The sequence below is a fragment of the Salmo salar genome, chromosome 11 (assembly GCF_965601325.2).
Source record: "Salmo salar chromosome 11, fSalSal1, whole genome shotgun sequence".
Taxonomy (NCBI): Eukaryota; Metazoa; Chordata; class Actinopteri; order Salmoniformes; family Salmonidae; genus Salmo; species Salmo salar.
The window spans coordinates 36,088,294-36,113,056 of NC_138301.1; the positions used below are offsets into that span (position 1 = coordinate 36,088,294).

Here is a 24,763-nt window from a genome sequence, read left to right on the forward strand (position 1 = left end):
ACCGTGGCTGTGAGAGCTATCGCTGGAACAGTTTTTGCTGTTTTGATTTAGTAGAATCAGGTGTGTTGGTTGTTTGTGTGTCTGTGGGGGGTTTGGGGGGGTGAAGAGGGCCGTGGGTTTGTTATGGTGTTTGTATTGGTTTGTTACGCCCTCTCCTATTGTTCCCCCGCTAACACAGAAATGTCCATTTCTATAATGGGAAAGACAATTGACACACAGGTGTGTGTGTATCTGATGGATTGTGAGATATGGGCGACGAGAGCCTATTCAAGAAAATAATAATCCTCCACAACCGTAAAGAAAGATGCTCTTGTCAAATAGTCATTTCCAGATCCAGCACACATTTCCTTTATCTTCCTCTCCTGCCAAATACAGAACTAGAACTCTGGCATGGCAACCATGGTCAGAGTAATGCATGCGTATCCCTCGTATTAAAACACTTCTGGAGTTCCTGGTTGTATCCTTGTGAGACACATCAGGAGCCTCTTAGCTTTCTTCATGCACCATAGAAACCAAACCGTGATGCTCGCTCACTCACTCACTCACTCACTCACTCACTCACTCACTCACTCACTCACTCACTCACTCTCTCACTCACTCACTCACTCACTCACACACTCACACACACACACACACACACACACACACAGTTGGAATCCTTGATGGAGCCCTGTGTCTAATGGAGTAAAGGATTCAATAAAGTAATTATAGATTTACCACAGTAACACTGTTTGTTTGTGTGTGTGTGTGTGTGTGTGTGTAACTGGCGGCAATGCTGGCGGACGGCCAGAGTAAATGTTGTCAAAGTGGATTCCACCCGTTGACTTCATAGCTTATTGCTATTGCTTTTTAACCTAGCTGTCTGAACAGGCTCTCTGTTTGAGTTTACCACACACACACACGAACATGCGCACACACACACTTTATGTTCTTCTATCTTTGTGGGGACCTAAAATGTATTTCCATTCAAAATCATTTTTTCCCTACCCTAATTCTGACCCTAACCCTAATTGTAAACCTAACCCTAAACCTAAAACCTAAGCTTAAAATAGCCTTTGTTCTCATGGGGACTTGGGAAATGTCCCTACGGGGAGAAATGTCCTTGTTTTACTATCCTTGTGGGGACTTTTGTGGATTTTTGGTCCCCACAAGGATATACAGTAGCTTGCGAAAGTATTCACCCCCTTGGCATTTTTCCTATTTTGTTGCCTTACAACCTGGAATTAAAATTTATTTTTTGGGGGTTTGTATAATTTCATTTACACAACATTTACACAACACAACACTTTGAAGATGCAAAATATTTTCTTATATATTTTTATTGTGAAACAAACAAGAAATAAGACAAAAAAAACAGAAAACTTGAGCGTGCATAACTATTCACACCTCCCCAAAGTCAATACTTTGTAGAGCCACCTTTTGCAGCAATTACAGTTACAAGTCTCTTGGGGTATGTCTCTATAAGCTTGGCACATCTAGCCACTGGGATTTTTGCGCATTCTTCAAGGCAAAGCTGCTCCAGCTCCTTCAAATTGGATGGGTTCCGCAATCTGTAAATCATACCACATATTCTCAACTGGATTGAGGTCTGTGATTTGACTAGGCCAAGACATTTAAATGTTTCCCCTTAAACTACTCGAGTGTTGCTTTAGCAGTATACTTAGGGTCATTGTCCTGCTGGAAGTTGAACCTCCATCCCAGTCTCAATCTCTGGAAGACTGAAACAGGTTTCCCTCAAGAATTTCCCTGTATTTAGCGCCATCGATCATTCCTTTCATTCTGACCAGTTTCCCAGTCCCTGTTGATGAAAAACATCCCCACAGCATGATGCTGCCACCGCCATGCTTCACTGTGGGGATAGTGTTCTCGGGGTGATGAGAGGTGTTGGGTTTGTGCCAGACATAGCGTTTTACTTGATGGCCAAAAAGCTACATTTTAGTCTCATCTGACCAGAGTACCTTCTTCCATATGTCTCCCACATGCCTTTTGGCAAACACCAGACGTGTTTGCTTATTTTTTTCTTTAAGCAATGGCTTTTTTTCTGGCCACTCTTCCGTAAAGCCCAGCTCTGTGGATTGTACAGCTTAAAGTGGTCCTATGGACACATACTCCAATCTCCACTGTGGAGCTTTGCAGCTCCTTTAGGGTTATCTTTGTTCTCTTTGTTGTCTCTCTGATTAATTCCCTTCTTGCCTGGTCCGGGAGTTTTGGTGGGCGGCCCTCTCTTTGCAGGTTTGTTGTGGTGCCATATTCTTTCCATTTTTTAATAATGGATTTAATGGTGCTCCGTGGGAAGTTTCAGATATTTTTTTATAACCCAACCCTGATCTGTACTTCTCCACAACTTTGTCCCTGACCTGTTTGGAGAGCTCCTTGGTCTTCATGGTGCTGCTTGCTTGGTGGTGCCCCTTGCTTAGTGGTGTTGCAGACTCTGGGGCCTTTCAGAACAGGTGTATATATACTGAGATAATGTGACACTTAGATTGCACATAGGGGACTTTATTTAACTAATTATGTGACTTCTGCCGGTAATTGGTTGCACCAGATCTTATTTAGGGGCTTCATAGCAAAGGGCGTGAGTACATATGCACGCACCACTTTTCTGTTAAACATTTTTTTGAATTTTTTTAAACAAGTCTTTTCTAAATAACTATAATAAAATGTATTGGAACAGATTTGCCAGCTGGTAATTGAGGGAAATGGTTTTGCTAATGCAAACAAACAGCCTTTATGAGTGAACCCCTGCTTTATAATTTGTTTGATGCTCAGAACTTCCTCCAGAACTTTTCACACTCTCTCTTGCTCACGCCCCCCTTGGGAACATACTGTTCATTTTGAAATGAGGAGAGGGGTGGATGGAGGAGTGAACTCAATGGAGGGTTGGAGTAGAGGTGGAGGGGAAAGGGGGAGAGAGAGTCTTGCCAGGGTACAGCGAGTAGAGATCTATCCATGTAACTCTAACACACACTCACGCATGTGTACACACACACCCACACACAAAGGCACACACACAAACACACAAACACACACACACACACACACACACACACACACACACACACACACACACACACACACACACACACACACACACACACACACACACACACACACCACACACACACACACACACACACACACACAGTCTTCTTCACACACCCTCTCGCCGGCTGTGTTTGACAATAAATATGGGTTTAGAGTGGAAGATAAAGCAGAAGAGGAGGGCTGAACCAAACAAAAGAGTGAAACTGTGTCTTTGTGCTTCAGTAAAGGGAATAAATGTGTCGGCATAGTTTCACATTGGTCACACTTTTCTCTCAGTACTCAGCGGTCGCCTAGCTGGCAGCAAAGGCTTCTGATTATAATCATGCCACGTTTAGCAGAGTGTGATCTTAATTCTGCCCCTCAAACCCTTTGGCCTTGTTTCAATTCTATAAAGCGGCATCGTTCGTTGGTTCGTTAGTTTGTTAGTTCGTTAATTTGTTGTTTTTTGGTTAGTTGGTAGGTTCTTTTCTTCTTTCTTTCCTTCCTTACTTCCTTCCTTGGTGTAATCACTGACCTGACTAATCGTTATCAAAGCTATGTGAAAATATCCTGGCTCTCAACTATCCAACATGTGGATTTTGAGGGGACCCAAGGTAGACTAGCTGTTACTACACAAACAAAACAAATACGCTGACTCATTCTTTTAAACGGCAAGTCACCTTTGGACACAAATATATGCTAAATGACCATCTATTTGTTACTGTAAAACACTTTATGACAAAGATAAAAAAGTGACTTAGAAATGCATTTGATTGGTTGATTGATTCATTGTTTTATTTATTTATTGATTGGTTGATTGATTCATTGTTTTATTTATTTATTGATTGGTTGATTGATATTGGTTGTGTACCTGTGAGCAGGTATTCGTATGCTGGATGGTGATGTGACAGATGTAGTAGAGGCTAAGTCCCTTGGTATCAGACCTGACTACATAGACATCTACAGCGCCAGCTGGGGACCTGACGACGATGGAAAGACTGTGGACGGACCAGGGCCTCTGGCCAAACAGGCCTTCGAGATGGGCATCAAAAAGGTGAATTATGGTCTATAACCACGTTTCCATCCCCAGTTTTATGTGAGTAAAGTCATATAGTATTAAAAAAGACTGCTGTGCTGGAAACAGGAAGTTTCGGTACAATTTTATGAATGCCGACAGATCATCTGTCCGGATCTTTTTGTGCAGGTAAAATTCATTTTGCGAGAAATTCTGGTGGAAATGCCTTTATGCACAAACATTTATATTTTAGTCATTTAGCAGACACTCTTATCCAGAGCAACTTACAGTAGCGAATGCATACATTTCATACATTTTTTTTCTGTGCTGGCCCCCCGTGGGAATCGAACCCACAACCCTGGCGTTGCAAACACCATGCTCTACCAACTGAGCTACAGGGAAGGCAATAATAACCATCATATGGAAGTAAACTTGGAGTCACATGATGATATGGTGTGTGGTCCTCCCACTACGACTCAGGAAACCATGTAGTTTATTTAGCTACAGATTAAATAAATTATGATGAAGTTCACAGGGTGATGAAAGTGCACAATGATGAGCTTGATGCTTCTTTCTACTAACTATCGTGGGTCTTATTCTGGTGACATGATGATCGCTTGACTACCGTTTGACAAATGTAAATATTCTTCTCCATAATAATCTCATCATGGAGACGACCCTACCTGCACTGTATCTGTGAGTGGTTGGCTAGAGCACCAAGACCAGACGAGGCACATTTGCTATTTAACGCAACAGTTTTTGTGAAAAAACTATCTGTAGAGTTGAAAACGTGATGGAAACACATGGAACTACAGATGTTTATTGGACACCTGAAAACTGAAGCAAAAAGTAAATGTTGTGCACACTAACTCATAACGCACCGATTTTTTGGCGGAAACACACCACTGGTGGGAAAATGCGCATATTTTCTTTATGTGGATTTTAGAATATTCGCATGAAAATCTGTAGACAATTGGATGGAAACCTAGTTTATAGCTAATCACACCCTATGTATTGCCCAATGTAGCGCACTACTTCGATGACACCCCATTCCCTGGGCCATATAGTGCTTTACTGATAACCCCCTTTGGGCCATATAGTGCACTACTAATGACCCCCTTTGGGCCATATAGTGCACTGCTAATGACCCCCTTTGGGCCATATAGTGCACTACTGATAACCCCCTTTGGGCCATATAGTGCACTACTGATAACCCCCTTTGGGCCATATAGTGCACTACTGATAACCCCCTTTGGGCCATATAGTGACTACTAATGACCGCCTTTGGGCCATATAGTGCACTACTGATAACCCCCTTTGGGCCATATAGTGCACTACTAATGACCCCCTTTGGGCCATATAGTGACTACTAATGACCGCCTTTGGGCCATATAGTGCACTACTGATAACCCCCTTTGGGCCATATAGTGCACTACTGATAACCCCCTTTGGGCCATATAGTGCACTACTGATAACCCCCTTTGGGCCATATAGTGCACTACTGATAACCCCCTTTGGGCCATATTGTTATGCTTTTCATAGGAGAAGTATCGAAGTCAGGCGCAGGACACAGGAATGAGTGCAAACAAAACGTTTTACTCAAAAACAATAATCCATCTTCTCCCGCAGCAATAAAACATGGCTGGGAGAAAATCCTCCAACAACTACAAAACAGGTAACAATCACGGACAAGATAAACATGAAAGCCAGAGGGTTAAATAATGAACATAATCAAGGAATATGAAACAGGTGTGTATAATAAAGACAAAACCAAACGAACAGGGAAACATAGATCGGTGGTAACTAGTAAGCCGGCGACGTCGATCGCCGCCCGAACAAGGAGAGGGGCCGACACCGGCCTCAGGGACGACCCGGAGGACGGGGAGCAGGGCGATCCGGACGGAAGCGGTGAAACTCCTGGATTAATGATGGGTCCAAGATGTCCTCCGCCGGTACCCAGCTTCACTCCTCCGGACCGTACCCCTCCCACTCCACGATGTACTGAAGGCCCCTCACCAGACGTCTGGAGTCCATAATGGCTCGTACTGTATACGCCGGGGCCTCCTCGATATCCAGAGGGGGCAGAGGAACCTCCCGTACCTTAGACTGCTGGAGCGGACCAGCCACCACCGGCCTGATGAGAGACACATGGAACGAGGGGTTAATATGATAATCAGGGGGGAGTTGTAACCTATAACAAACCTTGTTCAATCTCCTCAGGACTTTGAAAGGCCCCACAAACCGCGGACCCAGCTTCCGGCAGGGCAGGTGAAGGGGCAGGTTTCGGGTCGAGAGCCAGACCCGATCCCCAGGTGCATAAACCGGGGCCTCACTGCGGTGGCTGTTGGCACTCGCCTTTTGCCGCCTGATGGCTCATTGTAGTCATACATGGGCAGCGTTCCATGTCTCCTCCGAGTGCCGAAACCATTCATCCACCGCAGGAGCCTCGATCTGGCTCTGATGCCATGGAGCCAGGACCGGCTGATAACCTAGCACACACTGAAAAGGGGTAAGATTAGTTGAAGAGTGGCGTAGGGAGTTTTGGGCCATCTCCGCCCAGGGGATAAACGAGGCCCACTCTCCCGGCCGGTCCTGGCAATAGGACCGCAGAAACCTACCCACCTCTTGGTTGACTCTTTCCACCTGCCCGTTACTTTCGGGGTGGAAACCCGAGGTAAGGCTGACCGAGACCCCCAGGCGTTCCATAAACGCCCTCCAGACTCTAGACGTAAATTGGGGACTCCAATCAGACACTATGTCCTCAGGCACCCCGTAGTGCCGGAATACATGGGTGAACAGGGCCTCCGCAGTTTGTAGAGCCATAGGGAGACCGGGCAAAGGAAGGAGACGGCAAGACTTAGAAAACCGATCCACAATGACCAGGATCGTGGTGTTACCCCGTGACGGGGGAAGATCCGTCACGAAATCCACCGATAGGTGTGACCACGGTCGTTGCGGAACGGGAAGGGGTTGTAATTTCTCTCTGGGCAGATGTCTAGGTGCCTTGCACTGTGCGCATACCAAACAGGAGGAGACATAAACCCTCACGTCCTTAGCTAACGTGGGCCACCAGTACTTCCCCGCAAGGCAGCGCACCGTCCGACCAATACCAGGATGACCAGAGGAGGGTGATGTATGGGCCCAACAGATCAAACGATCGTGAACATCAAACGGAACGTACACGCGCCCAACGGGACACTGGGGGGGAGTGCGTTCTGCACGTGACGCCCGTTCGATGTCCGCGTCCACCTCCCATACCACCGGTGCCACCAGGCAAGAAGCTGGAGTTATGGGAGTGGGCTCCGTGGACCGCTCCTCTGTATCATACAGCCGGGACAGTGCGTCTGCCTTCACGTTCTGGGAACCTGGTTTGTAGGAAAGAGTGAAAGCAAAGCATGTGAAAAACATAGCCCACCTAGCCTGGCGAGGGTTCAGTCTCCTCGCTGCCCGAATGTACTCCAGATTTCGGTGGTCAGTCCAAATGAGGAAAGGGTGTCTAGCCCCCTCAAGCCAATGTCTCCACGCTTTCAGAGCCCTGACCACAGCCAACAACTCCCTATCCCCCACATCATAGTTACGCTCCGCTGGGCTGAGCTTCTTCGAAAAGAAAGCACAGGGGCGGAGTTTTGGTGGCTTACCCGAGCGCTGAGATAGCACAGCCCCTATTCCAGCCTCGGATGCGTCCACCTCAACTATGAACGCTAAGGAGGGATCAGGATGCGCCAGCACTGGAGCCGTGGTAAACAGAGCCTTCAGGTTACCAAAAGCTCTGTCCGCCTCAGCCGACCACCGCAGTCGCACCGGTCCCCCCTTCAGTAAGGAGGTAATGGGAGCTGCCACCTGGCCAAAACCCCGGATAAACCTCCGGTAGTAGTTGGCAAACCCTAAAAACCGCTGCACTTCCTTTACCGTGGTTGGAGTCGGCCAATTACGCACGGCTGAAATGCGGTCAGCCTCCATCTCTACCCCTGACGCGGACCAACGGTACCCAAGGAAGGAGACGGACTGTTGGAAGAACAGACATTTCTCCGCCTTGACGTAAAGGTCATGCTCCAACAGTCGACCAAGCACCATGCGTACAAGGGACACATGCTTAGCGCGGGTGGTGGAGTATATTAGAATGTCATCTATATACACCACTATACCCCGCCCGTGCAGGTCCCTGAAGATCTCATCCACAAATGATTGGAAGACGGCTGGAGCATTCATTAACCCATACGGCATGACGAGGTACTCATAGTGCCCAGAAGTGGTGCTAAATGCCGTCTTCCACTCTCCCCTCCCTTGATACGTAACCAGGTTGTACGCGCTCCTGAGGTCCAATTTTGTGAAGAAGTGCGCCCCGTGCAATGATTCTGTCATACTAGCGATAAGAGGCAGCAGGTAAATGTATTTTACCGTAATCTGGTTCAAACCTCGATAGTCAATGCACGGGCGTAAACCGCCATCCTTCTTCTTCACAAAAAAGAAACTCGAGGAGACAGGTGAAATGGAGGGCGGAATGTATCCTTGTCCCAGAGATTCGGTGACATATGTCTCCATAGCCTCCGTCTCCTCCTGTGACATAGGATACACGTGACTCCTGGGAAGTGCAGCGCCCTCCCGGAGATTTATCGCACAATCCCCCGGTCGATGGGGTGGTAATTGAGTCGCCTTCTTTTTACAGAAGGCGATTGCCAAATCGGCATATTCGGGGGGAATGTGCATGGTGGAAACCTGGTTTGGACTCTCCACTGTAGTGGCACCTAAGGAAACACCTAAACACCTCCCTGAACACTGACAGGACCATCCCTTGAGAACCCTCTGTTGCCACGAAATAATAGGATCATGAGAAGCCAACCAGGGAAGACCCAAAACAACGGGAAACGCAGGAGAGTCAATCAGAAAGAGACTAATTCTCTCCTCATGACACCCCTGCGTCACCATAGCAATGGGAGCCGTGACCTCCCTAATCAGCCCCGACCCCAAAGGACGACTATCTAGGGCATGTACAGGGAAGGGAACATCAACGGGAACAATAGGAATCCCTAATCTATGAGCCAAAGACCGATCAATAAAGTTCCCAGCTGTGCCTGAATCTACTAGCACCTTATGCTGGGAATGCGGGGAGAACCCCGGAAATCCTATAGATAACCACATGTGAGCAACGGGGGGTCTGGGTGAGTCGTGTGCCTACTCACCTGAGATGAACCAGCAGTGTTCCGCCTACCACCTCGACTTCCTGGAGAACCTCCCCAGCACCAACCAGCAGTGTGTCCTCTGCGGCCACAGCTAGTGCATGGAATGGTTCCCCCTCCGGTCTCCCTCGTACCAGCCCCTCCCAACTCCATAGGTGTTGGGTCTAAGGGGCTGGGGGATGGAACCAACGAACCCCGATCTGGACGTTCGCGGGAGGCCAACAGGTTAAGTCCACCAGCTGGTCCAGGTGGATGGTGGTGTCCCTACAGGTTAGCTCCCGACGAACGTCCTCTCGCAAACCACACCTGTAGTGGTCGATCAGGGCCCGCTCATTCCATCCCGCACCCGCCGCCAGAGTACTAAAGTCCAGCGCAAACTCCTGAGCGCTCCTCATCCCCTGTCTTAACTGCAACAATCGCTCCCCCGCCGCTCTCCCTTCCGGTGGATGATCAAATACTGCCCGAAAGCGACGGGAGAAGTCCTCGTAGTTATCCAGAGTAGGGCCTACCCCTTCCCAGATGGCGTTGGCCCACTCCAAGGCTTTACCAGTCAGACAGGAGATGAGAGCGCTCACTCTCTCGCGTCCCGAAGGTGCCGGCTGGACAGCCGCCAGGTAGAGCTCCAGCTGGAGTAGGAACCCCTGGCACCCGGCAGCTGTTCCGTCATACGTTCCCGGGAGCGAGAGCCGAATCCCACTGGATACTGACGACGGATGGTTGAGCATGTGTGTCTGATGTGGTTCTGGTGGTGATGGAATGGCTGGGTCGAAGGGAAATCCTCTTCTCTCAATACTGTCCATAGTCTGCAGCACGCGATCCATGGCTGTCCCGAGACTCTGTAACATGATCGCGTGCTGCTGGACGCGCTCCTTTACTGGACTAGGAGTACTGGCTGCTCCTGCTGACTCCATTATAGTGGTCCGTGATTCTGTAATGCTTTTCATAGGAGAAGTATCAAAGTCAGGCGCAGGACACAGGGATGAGTGCAAACAAAACGTTTTACTCAAAAACAATAATCCAACTTCTCCCGCAGCAATAAAACATGGCTGGGAGAAAATCCTCCAACAACTACAAAACAGGTAACAATCACGGACAAGACAAACATGAAAGCCAGAGGGTTAAATAATGAACATAATCAAGGAATATGAAACAGGTGTGTATAATAAAGACAAAACCAAACGAACAGGGAAACATAGATCGGTGGTAACTAGTAAGCCGGCGTCGTCGATCGCCGAACGCCGCCCGAACAAGGAGAGGGGCCGACTTCGGCGGAAGTCGTGACACATATAGTGCACTACTGATAACCCCCTTTGGGCCATATAGTGCACTACTAATGGCCCCCTTTGGGCCATATAGTGCACTACTGATAACCCCCTTTGGGCCATATAGTGCACTACTAATGACCCCCTTTGGGCCATATAGTGCACTACTGATAACCCCCTTTGGGCCATATAGTGCACTACTAATGACCCCCTTTGGGCCATATAGTACACTACTGATGACCCCCTTTGGGCCATATAGTGCACTACTGATAACCCCCATTGGGCCATATAGTGCACTACTAATGACCCCCTTTGGGCCATATAGTGCACTACTAATGACCCCCTTTGGGCCATATAGTGCACTACTGATAACCCCCTTTGGGCCATATAGTGCACTACTAATGACCCCCTTTGGGCCATATAGTACACTACTGATGACCCCCTTTGGGCCATATAGTGCACTACTGATAACCCCCTTTGGGCCATATAGTGCACTACTTTTGACCAAACATTTGATCAAATGAAACCCAATTGTAGTGCACTACTTTCTTACATGAGTGTTTCAATGAAACCCTCCATTCCCTTCCTAGTGTACTACTTTTGACTTGAGCAACTCAAATTACACCCTATTCCCCATGTAGTGCACTACTCCTGACCAGAGGAATTTTTGATCAGAAAACGTCATGAATATCAGCCTTTGACGAACATGATTTGCCCAAAATAACTTTGGAAATCAGTGTACAGAACTGCATCACTCAAATTAGATTAGACAGTAACAGGACCTCAATATGAGGCACTTGATTTCAAAAGGTATTTTGGAGCAAATCAATCTACTTAACCGAGTCACTCAAATGAAACGAATAAGGAAATGCAATTCCACTTATTGTTTAGTGCCCCCAGAAGTACAAAGTGAAATGGTCCTTATTGCTGTGTGGTATTGAACTGGGCCTCAACTCTGTTGAAAAATGGATTGCATTGATTCAGTGGAGCGCTAAGAGCACATTACTTAACAAAGAGAAGAAAGTGTTTTTTGGGGGATGTACGAAGGCCATTTACAATGGAGATAATTTTAACGAGAAAGAAGTATTTTTCAAATCAACTTTCAATGTCTACTGATATCCTTTTCACACTATCGTGCTGAACCAAACTGTGCAGGCTCAGGTATCTTCTTTTCAAGTTGTATTTCTCAACAACTATGAAGGATGAGTAACCCAGCTTGATTTGGATCTTCTCTGTTTGGCTCAGTTGTTCACATCTGTCCCTCTCTCCCTCTCAAACAAGGCCCTAAAGGGTCTGGGCTCCATCTTTGTTCACATCTGTCCTTCTCTCCCTCTCAAATAGGGCCGGAAGGGTCTGGGATCCATCTTTGTTTGGGCGTCGGGGAACGGCGGTCGCCAGGGCGACCACTGTTCATGTGACGGCTACACCAATAGCATCTACACCATCTCCATCTCCAGCACCACAGAGAACGGCAACAAGCCCTGGTACCTGGAGGTCTGCTCCTCCACACTGGCCACCACCTACAGCAGCGGGGAGTTCTATGACAGGAAGATAGTAAGTGTGCGTGTGTGTGTGTGTGTGTGTCTGTGTGTGTCTGTGCATGTGTGTGATTCGTGTGTGTGTGTCTGTGCGTGTGTGTCTGTGCATGTGTGTGTGTGTGTGTGTGTGTGTGGTGGAGGAGGTATTGTGTGTGTGTGTGTGTGTGTGTGTGTGTGTGTGTGTGTGTGTGTGTGTGTGTGTGTGTGTGTGTGTGTGTGTGTGTGTGTGTGTGTGTGTGTGTGTGCAAGTCCTAGTACTTGGAGATCTGCTCTTCGTGGCAAGTTTTACAAAAGGAAAATAGTTGAGTTTTGAGGTGTGTTGATGTTTTAATCAAGTGTGCCTTTGCCTGCTTTCCCATGGAAGGAAAGCTGTTTAGTTGCAGGGTTAAATTTCAAACAGATTCAACCATAAAGACCAGGGAGGTTTTCTAATGCTTCACAAAGAAGGGTACTTATTGGTAGATGGGTTTAAAAAAAGCAGACATTGAATAGCCCTTTGAGCATGGTGAAGTTATTAATTACACAGTAGGAGAGGAAGGAAACCGCTAGGGATTTCACCATGAGGCCAATGGTGACTTTAAAACAGTCACAGAGTGTAAATTGCTGGGATAGGAGAGAACTGAGGATCGATCAACAACATTGTAGTTACTCCACAATACTAACCTAAATGACAGAGTGAAAAGAAGGAAGCCTGTACAGAATAAAAAATATTCCAAAACATGCATCCTGTTTGGAATAAGGTACTAAAGTAAGAAATTAACTTTACAGTGACGGAAAAAAGTATTTGATCCCCTGCTGATTTTGTACATTTACCCACTGACAAAGAAATGATCAGTCTATAATTTTAATGGTAGGTTTATTTGAACAGTGAGAGACAGAATAACAACAAAAAAATCCAGATAAGCGCAGGTCAAAAGTGTTATAAATTGATTTGCATTTTAATGAGGGAAATAAGTATTTGACCCCTCTGCAAAACATGACTTAGTACTTGGTGGCAAAACCCTTGTTGGCAATCACAGAGGTCAGACGTTTCTTGTAGTTGGCCACCAGGTTTGCACACATCTCAGGAGGGATTTTGTCCCACTCCTCTTTGCTGATCTTCTCCAAGTCATTAAGGTTTCGAGGCTGACGTTTGGCAACTCGAACCTTCAGCTCCCTCCACAGATTTTCTATGGGATTAAGGTCTGGAGACTGGCTAGGCCATTCCAGCACCTTAATGTGCTTCTTCTTGAGCCACTCCTTTGTTGCCTTGGCCGTGTGTTTTGGGTCATTGTCATGCTGGAATACCCATCCACGACCCATTTTCAATGCCCTGGCTGAGGGAAGGAGGTTCTCACCCAAGATTTGACGGTACATGGCCCCGTCCATCGTCCCTTTGATGCGGTGAAGTTGTCCTGTCCCCTTAGCAGAAAAACACCCCCAAAGCATAATGTTTCCACCTCCATGTTTGACGGTGGGGATGGTGTTCTTGGGGTCATAGGCAGCATTCCTCCTCCTCCAAACACGGCAAGTTGAGTTGATGCCAAAGAGCTCCATTTTGGTCTCATCTGACCACAACACTTTCACCCAATAGTCCTCTGAATCATTCAGATGTTCATTGGCAAACTTCAGACGGGCATGTATATGTGCTTTCTTGAGCAGGGGGACCTTGCGGGAGCTGCAGGATTTCAGTCCTTCACGGCGTAGTGTGTTACCAATTGTTTTCTTGGTGACTATGGTCCCAGCTGCCTTGAGATCATTGACAAGATCCTCCCGTGTAGTTCTGGGCTGATTCCTCACCGTTCTCATGATCATTGCAACTCCACGAGGTGAGCTCTTGCATGGAGCCCTAGGCCGAGGGAGATTGACAGTTCTTTTGTGTTTCTTCCATTTGCGAATAATCGCACCAAATGTTGTCACCTTCTCACCAAGCTGCTTGGCGATGGTCTTGTATCCCATTCCAGCCTTGTGTACGTCTACAATCTTGTCCCTGACATCCTTGGAGAGCTCTTTGGTCTTGGCCAGGGTGAAGAGTTTGGAATCTGATTGATTGATTGCTTTTGTTGACAGGTGTCTTTTATACAGGTAACAAGCTGAGATTAGCAGCACTCCCTTTAAGAGTGTGCTCCTAATCTCAGCTCGTTATCTGTATAAAAGACACCTGGGAGCCAGAAATCTTTCTGATTGAGAGGGGGTCAAATACTTATTTCCCTCATTAAAATGCAAATCAATTTATAACATTTTTGACATGCGTTTTTCTGGATTTTTTTGTTGTTATTCTGTCTCTCACTGTTTAAATAAACCTACCATTAAAATTATAGACTGATCATTTCTTTGTCAGTGGGCAAACGTACAAAATCAGCAGGAGATCAAAATTTCCCTCACTGTATGCCCTGAATTCTAAGTGTTATGTTTTGGGCAAATCCAGCACACGTCACTGAGTACCACTCTTCATATTTTCAAGCATGGTGGTGGCTGCATCATTTTATGGGTATGCTTGACATCACCAAGGACTAAGGATTTTATAGGATAAAAATAAACGGAATAGAGCTAAGCACAGGCAAAATCCTAGAGGAAAACCTTGTTCAGTCTGCTTTCCAACAGACACTGGAGACAAATTAAGGACAATAACCTAAAACACAAGGCCAAATATACACTGGAGTTGCTTACCAAGATTAAGAAGGAAAGCAATTCCACAATTTCACTTTTAACAAGGCACACTTGTTAATTGAAATTCATTCCAGGTGACTACCTCATGAAGCTGGTTGAGAGAATACCAAGAGTGTGCAAAGCTGTCAAGGCAAAGGGTGGCTACTTTAAAGAATCTCATATATAAAATATATTTTGATTTGTTTAACACTTTTTTGGTTACTACATGATTCCATATGTGTTATTTCATAGTTTTGATGTCTTCACTATTATTCTACAGTGTAGAAAATAGTAAAAATCACGAATAACCTTTGAATGAGTAGTTGTGACCAAACTTTTGACTGGCACTGTATGTAAATGAGATATTTCTGTATTTCATTTTCAATACATTTGCAAAACAATTATTAGATATAAATATTTTTTTTTTGCTTACGGCACCTGGTATTCCCATGCCGTCTCCCATCCAAGTACTAACCAGGCCCAAAATTTCTAAAAACGTGTTTCACTTTGTCATTATGGGGTATTGTTTGTAGATGGGTAAGGAAAAAAAATATTAAATACATTTTGAATTCAGGCTGTAACACAAGAAAATGTGGAATTAGTCAAGAGGTATGTCACGCATGTGTGTAGAAACGGACCAAGGCGCAGCGTGAGTATTGTTACACATCTTTATTATATTGTGAAACTTAGCCAAACAAACAATAAACTATAAACAAAACACAAACCGTGACGACCGAGGTGCAACATGCACTAACTCAAAATAATCTCCCACAAACACAGGTGGGAAAAACAACTACTTAAATATGATCCCCAATTAGAGACAACGATGACCAGCTGCCTCTAACTGGGAATCATACAAAAACCCCAACATAGAAAAAAGGAACTAGAACACAACATAGAAAAAATAAACTAGAGCACAACATAGAAAAAATAAACTAGATAAACCCCCCAGTCACGCCCTGACCTAATCTACCATAGAAAATAAGAGCACTCTATGATCAGAACGTGACAGGGTATGAATACTTTCTGAAGGCACTGTAAAGTAGTTCATTGAATTTTCATAAAATTCAAATGTTTTGCTGGCTTACAGGTAGCGATAAAACAGATAGTGAGTATTTTGTGGGTGGAAACTTGGACAAAAGATAGATAGGTCTGTGTTTAGAGATGCTATATTGATGGATGCTAGTTAAATTAAATGTCAGGGGTGCGTTCACTACATTCCACAAATCTGAAAGTAGTGGATTGGTGGAGGCATAGGCTTGAGTTTTTATTTGTATTTATTTTAGTTTACAGCACCAGGTATTCCCAGGCTGTCTTCCATCCAAGTACTAACCAGGCCCAACTCTGCGGAGCTACTGAGATCAGAAAATATCAGCCGTGTTCAGGGTGGTACGGCCTAAAGCATATTTAAAAAATATATAATTCTCCCCGAATTACGACCTTGGCTCATCGCTACAGTACAACTCCCGTATGGGCTCGGGAGAGGCCAGTACAACTCCCGTATGGGCTCGGGAGAGGCGAATACAACTCCCGTATGGGCTCGGGAGAGACCAGTACAACTCCCGTATGGGCTCGGGAGAGACCAGTACAACTCCCGTATGGGCTCGGGAGAGGCGAAGGTCGAGTCATGCGTCTTTTGAAACATGACCCGCCTGGCCTCGCTACTTTTTTTTATCACACTGCTTGTTTAACTCCCTTAACAATTCTTTAAAATTACAAACTTATAAATGTGTTTCCTTAACTTGAATGCAGTCCAGGGACAAGGAGATGTAAATCCAGACTTAGGTTTGGTATACATAGCCATTACCACTAACTGCTAACATAAGCATTTTCTAACAAACCTATAACAGTCAATGTATCCCAAAATAGAAGTATCCTTTAAAGAGCGCGGCATAATGTGGTAAAAAAAATCTGTTGGTTGGTAGCAGGGGCATAGGTAAACATAACCAATTGTGTCTTGCGGTTTCTCATTGACTGCTTCCAAGGTAAAGAAACAAAATGTAATATGCAATTTTGTAATTTGGGTGAACTATCCCTTTAAGGCCCTGGTGTGATAACTCTGGGTGGGGCTCTGGCCTCCTGGGCTCAGGGCCCATATTTGTCAAGACGCTTGATACAGCCCCCTGAGGCTGTGGATCCTGTACCTCTCCCCCTGGGGCTGTGGATCCTATACCTCTCCCCCTGGGGCTGTGGATCCTGTACCTCTCCCCCTGGGGCTGTGGATCCTATACCTCTCCCCCTGGGGCTGTGGATCCTATACCTCTACCCCTGGGGCTGTGGATCCTATACCTCTCCCCCTGGGGCTGTGGATCCTATGCCTCTCCCCCTGGGGCTGTGGATCCTATACCTCTCCCCCTGGGGCTGTGGATCCTATGACTCTCCCCCTGGGGCTGTGGATCCTATACCTCTCCCCCTGGGGCTGTGGATCCTGTACCTCTCCCCCTGGGGCTGTGGATCCTATGCCTCTCCCCCTGGGGCTGTGGATCCTATACCTCTCCCCCTGGGGCTGTGGATCCTATACCTCTCCCCCTGGGGCTGTGGATCCTATACCTCTCCCCCTGGGGCTGTGGATCCTATGCCTCTCCCCCTGGGGCTGTGGATCCTATACCTCTCCCCCTGGGGCTGTGGATCCTATACCTCTCCCCCTGGGGCTGTGGATCCTATGCCTCTCGCGGCCCCCTCCCCTGCCTATGGTCTAGGCCAACACTGTGGGTGTCCTGGTTAGAATAATATTTACTGAGTTTAGCAGAAGCTGAACCTGTGGCCCCAGCCCAGTACACATGGTAGGGCAGTGGTGGTATTTGGTATTTATTAAGATCCCCATTAGCCGCTGCAAAAGCAGCAGCAACTCTTCCTGGTGGTGGTGGTGGGGTTACCGCAAGGAGACTGCTCTCTGCCCTTCTCCCCTCACCCATCTGTCATGTACTTTAACAAGCCTTGGCTATGTGCTCCCTGCTCCGGCATCCACTTAACAGTCAATTGGTCTTTCCTCGCCAAGAGTCCGAAATAGCCTCCACTCATTGCTGTCTCCTTGCCGTCATTACTAATGATTTGTGAGAATGTCATATGTGAGTGAGAGTGTAGTGGCAAAGGGAACAAGAAAAGGAAGCTGCATAAGAGTATTAGGACATAACCCAAAATGCCAAAAAAACAAGTTCCTGTACTTAGTCATTATTATGTCATCACTTCTGTAAATAACTGTAAATATTACTGTAAATAGAATGTATGTTGTATTGCTATAGTCCGGTGTGTCTCGACAGGCAACTGGTTGTACAGTGCATTTTGTGGTTTAGGGAACACATTTCTGAGTGTCATCTTTGCGGCAGCCATTCATTCTAACTCAAGAAGAAATGAATGTAAAGAAAGATGATGAGTGAATAAGATGTAAACTCTGTCGTTTTCCCTTCTGTCAGATGACCACAGACCTGCGGCAGCGCTGTACTGATGGCCACACTGGCACCTCTGTGTCGGCTCCCATGGTGGCTGGGGTCATCGCTCTCGCTCTGGAGGCCAAGTCAGTACCCCTCTCTCTCTCTACCCTATCCCTCCATCCCTCTCTCTCTCTACCCTATCCCTCCATCCCTCCCTCTTTCTCTCTCCACCCTATCCCTCCATCCCTCTTTCTCTCTCTACCCTATCCCTCCATCCCTCCCTCTTTCTCTCTCTACCCTATCCCTCCATCCCTCTCTCTCTACCCTATCCCTCTATCCCTCTTTCTCTCTCTACCCTATCCCTCTATCCCTCTTTCTCTCTCTACCCTATCCCTCCATCCCTCTTTCTCTCTCTACCCTATCCCTCCATCCCTCTTTCTCTCTCTACCCTATCCCTCCATCCCTCTTTCTCTCTCTACCCTATCCCTCCATCCCTCTTTCTCTCTCTACCCTATCCCTCCATCCCTCTTTCTCTCTCTACCCTATCCCTCCATCCCTCTTTCTCTCTCTACCCTATCCCTCCATCCCTCCCTCTTTCTCTCTCTACCCTATCCCTCCATCCCTCTCTCTCTACCCTATCCCTCCATCCCTCTTTCTCTCTCTACCCTATCCCTCTATCCCTCTTTCTCTCTCTACCCTATCCCTCCATCCCTCTTTCTCTCTCTACCCTATCCCTCCATCCCTCTTTCTCTCTCTACCCTATCCCTCCATCCCTCTCTCTCTACCCTATCCCTCCATCCCTCTTTCTCTCTCTACCCTATCCTTCCATCCCTCTTTCTCTCTCTACCCTATCCCTCCATCCCCCTTTCTCTCTCTACCCTATCCCTCCATCCCTCTTTCTCTCTCTACCCTATCCCTCCATCCCTCTTTCTCTCTCTACCCTATCCCTCCATCCCTCTTTCTTTCTCTACCCTATCCCTTCATCCCTCTTTCTGTACCCTATCCCTCATCCCGCTTTTCTCGTTTCTGTCTAAAGCCCGCCTGTTTAGATTTCTTTCTTTTTCCCACTCCATTTCTCTTTATCCCTCTTCCTCTCTCTCTCCTGGCTCATTATGTCTTCTGTCCATCCATTTGGATCTTGTTCTCTCTATCTTTCCTTTCTCTCTCTCTTTCTCTTTACTGTATCCCTCTCTTTCTCTCTCTCTTTCTCTTGACTGCATCCCTCTCTTTCTCTCTCTCTTTCTCTTTACTGTATCCCTCTCTTTCTCTCTCTCTTTCTCTATACTGTATCCCTCCCTTTCTCTCTTTCTTTCTCTTTACTGTCTCCCTCTCTTTCTCTTTACTGTCTCCCTCTCTTTCTCTTTACTGTCTCCCTCTCTTTCTCTTTACTGTCTCCCTCTCTTTCTCTTTACTGTCTCCCTCTCTTTCTCTTTACTGTATCCCTCTCTTTCTCTCTTTTTACTCTAACCCTTTCCCCCACTCTCCTTGCTCATTGTCTGTCTGTCTGTCTGTCTGTCTGTCTGTCTGTCTGTCTGTCTGTCTGTCTGTCTGTCTGTCTGTCTGTCTGTCTGTCTGTCTGTCTGTCTGTCTGTCTGTCTGTCTGTCTGTCTGTCTGTCTGTCTGTCTGTCTGTCTGTCTGTCTGTCTGTCTGTCTGTCTGTCTGTCTGTCTGTCTGTCTGTCTAAATATCTATCTATCTATTCAATTCAATTCATGGGGCTTTATTGGAATGGGAAACACATCTTAACATTGCCAAAGCAAGTGAAGTAGATAATATACAAAGTGAAATAAACAATAAAAATGAACAGTAAACATTACACATACAGAAGTTTCAAAAGAATAAAGACATTACAAATGTCATATTATGTATATATACAGTGTTGTAACGATGTACAAATGGTTAAAGTACACAAGGGGAAAAGAATAAGCATAAATATGGTTTGTATTTACAATGGTGTTTGTTCTTCACTGGTTGCCCTTTTCTTGTGGCAACAGGTCACAAATCATGCTGCTGTGATGGCACACTGTGGTATTTCACCCAGTAGCTATGGGAGTTTATCAAAATTGGGTTTGTTTTCAAATTCTTTGTGGATCTGTGTAATCTGAGGGAAATATGTGTCTCTAATATGGTCATACATTGGGCAGGAGGTTAGGAAGTGCAGCTCAGTTTCCACCTCATTTTGTGGGCAGTGTGCACATAGCCTGTCTTCTCTTGAGAGTCAGGTCTGCCTACGGCGGCCTTTCGCAATAGCAAGGCAATTATCACTGAGTATGTACATAGTCAAAGCTTTCCTTAAGTTTGGGTCAGTCACAGTGGTCAGGTATTCTTCCTGGGTCATATTTATCTATCTATCTATCTATCTATCTATCTATCTATCTATCTGTCTGTCTGTCTGTCTGTCTGTCTGTCTGTCTGTCTGTCTGTCTGTCTGTCTGTCTGTCTGTCTGTCTGTCTGTCTGTCTGTCTGTCTGTCTGTCTGTCTGTCTGTCTGTCTGTCTGTCTGTCTGTCTGTCTGTCTGTCTGTCTGTCTGTCTGTCTGTCTGTCTGTCTGTCTGTCTGTCTGTCTGTCTGTCTGTCTACACACATTTGAGCTGAGGAACTCAGGTAGTAGCAGGGGTGATTTGTGTTCAGACCTTCAGCAGCTCTGCACCTGTGGATCAGGGACTATTAGACTATTCCCACATCTGTAGATAACAGAGAATAATTGAAGATAATAATAGATGGAATACTAACTAGATATGTTAATGGTGTTCTATCTTACTGCTGTTACTGGGTCATGTAGCTCATAGTTGTCCCCTAGACAGTGGGAGGAGCCCTGGATATAGACTATGTGCTTAATACCCAATTATAAACTGGGTGGTTCGAGCCCTGAATGCTGACAGGCTGACAGCCGTGGTAGATCACGGGTATGACAAAACATGTATTTTTACCGCTCTAATTACGTGCTTAATACACAATTAGACAATGATACACAATGATACGACTGCAGAATGGGGTACATTTAATTTGATCGCTCTACATCAGATTTTAATGAGCAAATTGATCTTCTAAATTATTTAAATTAAGTTAAACGTCAAACTATTTGTGAGTGAATTGTTAGGGACATGACTTGTGCAAATACATTTGACTTATTTCTATAGTTTTCTACTTTTGGCCATACTGTATAAGAAAAAAAATATGGGTAAACAGCTGTCATTTCTTACTGCCTTCTTTGTGATTTTCTTAAGACCTGGGCACAAACCACAAGCTAAGTCAAGAAAACGTTAAGTATTGGGTCGTGTTCATCAGGGCACGCAGTAACATATTTATTTATGTTGTTCCAGCCCATTGGTCAGCTGGAGAGATATCCAGCACCTGCTGGTCAAGACGTCCAGGCCTGTCCACCTGAAGGCCAACGACTGGAAGACCAACGCAGCCGGACACAGAGGTAGCTACAGTACAATGGACTCCTCCTGTACCAGTGGAGGCTGGTGGAGGGAGAGATGGGGAGGACAGGCATTTTTCCTTCACCAGCCTCCACTGTCATATACTGTATGGCAGTGTTAGTTAACTTGGTCCTTCAGAGATCCCCAGCATTCAGAGATCCCCCAGCATTCAGCATTCAGAGATCCCCCAGCATTCAGAGATCCCCCAGCATTCAGAGATCCGCCAGCATTCAGAGATCCCCCAGCATTCAGAGATCCCCCAGCATTCAGAGATCCCCCAGCATTCAGAGATCCCCAGCATTCAGAGATCCCCAGCATTCAGAGATCCCCCAGCATTCAGAGATCCGCCAGCATTCAGAGATCCCCAGCATTCAGAGATCCCCCAGCATTCAGAGATCTGCCAGTATTCAGAGATCCCCCAGTATTCAGAGATCCCCCAGCATTCAGAGATCCGCCAGTATTCAGAGATCCGCCAGCATTCAGAGATCCGCCAGCATTCAGAGATCCCCCAGCATTCAGAGATCCCCCAGCATTCAGAGATCCCCCAGCATTCAGAGATCCCCCAGCATTCAGAGATCCCTCAGCCATTGCACACATTTGTTCTGTTCCAGCACTCGTGTTGGTTTATGATTTTCAAGTAATTGCTCGCCTTCGACTCACAAGGCACACTGTAGGGCTGAGTGGGTGTGTGAATGTACGTGTGAGTGTGTGTGTTTGATTATGGCTGGTACCTCTCTTATCACTTCACCTGGAGAGGAAGGTGTAACATTTGAACTGTTTCTTACAAATCCATCATCAGCTGTATAGCAGTTACACCAGTTCAGGATATCCCTCCCCCCCTGCCCACCCCCGAAATTAAAGAAAGGAAAAAAGAAAGATGGAATGTAATAATTTAGGGCAGCTTTCTCTTTAGAAGCTTCACTCATCCATTTAGACACAGGTCTAACTCCTCCTCATCTCTCTCCCTCTCGCTCTCGCTCCACCCCTCCCTCTCTCTTAGTGAGTCACCTGTATGGCTTTGGGCTGGTGGATGCGGAGGGTATGGTGGTGGAGGCTAAGAAGTGGAGGAGTGTTCCTACCCAGCACACCTGTACTAGGATGTCTGAACGACGTACCAGGTAAGGAAGCAGCGCCCTACCGGTTATGTGGTTCCCTTTGTGCCAAGACAACCTGTAACGTTCAGAATACATTTAAAAATAATGTCAAATACCCATTCAGGAGGGCTGTGGTATATTTGGTGAAGCATTCAGAATGTTTCAGATAGAACTATAATGAATAGAGCTCAAACAATTCCTTGTTCTACTGGACACACACACACACACACACACACACACACACACACACACACACACACACACACACACACACACATACACATTCAGACACACACATACATGATGGTAATTCAATTTCATATTGGCTGCTTTCTATTCATTCTGTCACTACCCTTAGCAACACAACGCTCCTCTGACACCCCATGCAGTCTATAATACAGTCAACATGTGTCTAATACAGTCGTTTCAGAAAAGGGTAGCTTTTATGGTAGCAGTATGTTTCACATGTCTGGTTGTCTTTGGTTTGTGAGTGGCCCCAGGCTTGCATAACAGTGATACTGCTTCTGACTCAGTCCTTCACAGAAAAACAGGAAGGAAAGAGAAAATATTACCTTGTTTCGAGGAAACCATATTTCTTTTTAAAACATTCACCACTTTGCAACGGAAACACAATGAATAGGTTCAGAGCTTACTTTTTCTCAAGGATGCTCAAGGCAATCTTGTTGTTTAGAAAATCATTTTTGAAAGGCTTTAATGTATTATCTTCACATTTCAATTGAAGCTTTCAGAAAGTTATTCTTAAATTGAAATGCAATACTTTAGATGCTTTTTCTACCTCTTTCTGGGAAATAGGCTTCTTTCTTTCTGGCATTGTGCATCTTTCGCAATGAATATGAGAGAACCAATCTCATACTGTGGCTCTTAGCCAATAAAAACAGTCCTCAATCAGCTCTAAGAGGTTAGAGGTCAGCTGGGTTTTAAGATGGGGAATAAGATGGAACATTAAAGTGGACTATAATATCCTCCACTGCCCTATCCCAAATCGACCCCTACTCCCCCCTCTCTTAAGGCGTCCGCATGCATTACACCTGAAACAGTTCGGGACAGTTAGTGCATATATTATGACAACATTTTCTGACGTCTTTGTCTGTTTTGGTCTTCGGGCAAAGGTCTTCGGCTGTTCGTGTGCACTACATTTTTTCTCGAAGCAAGTCGAAGTCGGTAGCCGAAGTCTACACCCCTTCGACGGTGATTGGTCAACAATAGGGATTCTTCAACGTGAGACAAATCGTTTTCATGCTAACATCTTAGTTAGATGTAAAATTGCACAACTAAGATCTCTTTGGCAAAATTTATGACAGATTATCTTAGAATAATTCTGACTATTTTGAGGTGGACAAACCATACTATTGCTAGTACTCGTTTTCAAAGGGAAGGTGTTTTAAAGGAGTATGGGAGCACACTCGTTCGGTACGCCTAGCCGAACTGAAGCATGTTGACGCCTTTACTCCCTTGGCACATGTAGATCTAGAAACATTGTCAAAAAAGCTAATGAGAAAATATTTGTGTAAGTTGGAGCTATTACCATAATGTTCATACGTATTGCCAGGAATTGTTACTGACCACATGAAGTATTTACACGTATCAGATCCTTTCAGATCTACACAAGTGCCTATAGGCCCGAGGGCAGGGGTCACCAACCCTGTTCCTGGAGAGTTACCATCCTGTATGTTTTAACTTCAACCCTGTTCCTGGAGATAACGAGATATCCTCAGCTCACCCCTAACAAATGTCTCTGAACACTTCCCTCTCTAAAAAACATCTCACTCAATATGAATAGGGTATTCTGTGCACGTGTGCGTGTCAGTTTGCTAAACCAAAATCAACTTAGATCTTCCATGATTTACTGTACTACTACTCTGACTGCCTGTCAGCGGTCCAAATGTCATCACCTCATATGACTCATATGACTCCCTTGGATAGGATCTGGAGCCTCCTGGCTCAGTTGGTAGAGCATGGTGTTTGTAACGCCAGGGTTGTGGGTTCGATTCTCACAGGGGACCAGTACCGGAAATAAATGTATGAAATGTATGCATTCACTACTGTAAGTCGCTCTGGATAAGAGCATCTGCTAAATGACTGAAATGTAAATGTCTAGTGAGGAATAAGGATTTGATTATGTACAGTAGCACGTCCATCAAAGACTGTGTTCCTGCCACAGATTCTTAACACATTGTGTGTCCCAAATGGAAGCCTATTCACTAGATA

The 24,763-nt window shown here is 45.8% G+C and overlaps 1 protein-coding gene across 3 annotated transcripts in view; it reads left to right on the forward strand.

The window, feature by feature from the left end:
* The window catches only part of LOC106590834 (proprotein convertase subtilisin/kexin type 6), an 85,747-nt gene that overhangs the window by 17,913 nt on the left and 43,071 nt on the right, over positions 1–24,763 (forward strand). For all 3 annotated transcript variants that reach the window (XM_045689431.2, XM_045689435.2, XM_082957899.1), the window contains exons 7-11: positions 3,906–4,078; positions 11,820–12,032; positions 18,058–18,158; positions 21,339–21,442; positions 22,441–22,558. In XM_045689431.2, coding sequence (XP_045545387.2) covers positions 3,906–4,078; positions 11,820–12,032; positions 18,058–18,158; positions 21,339–21,442; positions 22,441–22,558 — 709 coding nt within the window. The remainder of the gene's footprint in view (positions 1–3,905; positions 4,079–11,819; positions 12,033–18,057; positions 18,159–21,338; positions 21,443–22,440; positions 22,559–24,763) is intronic.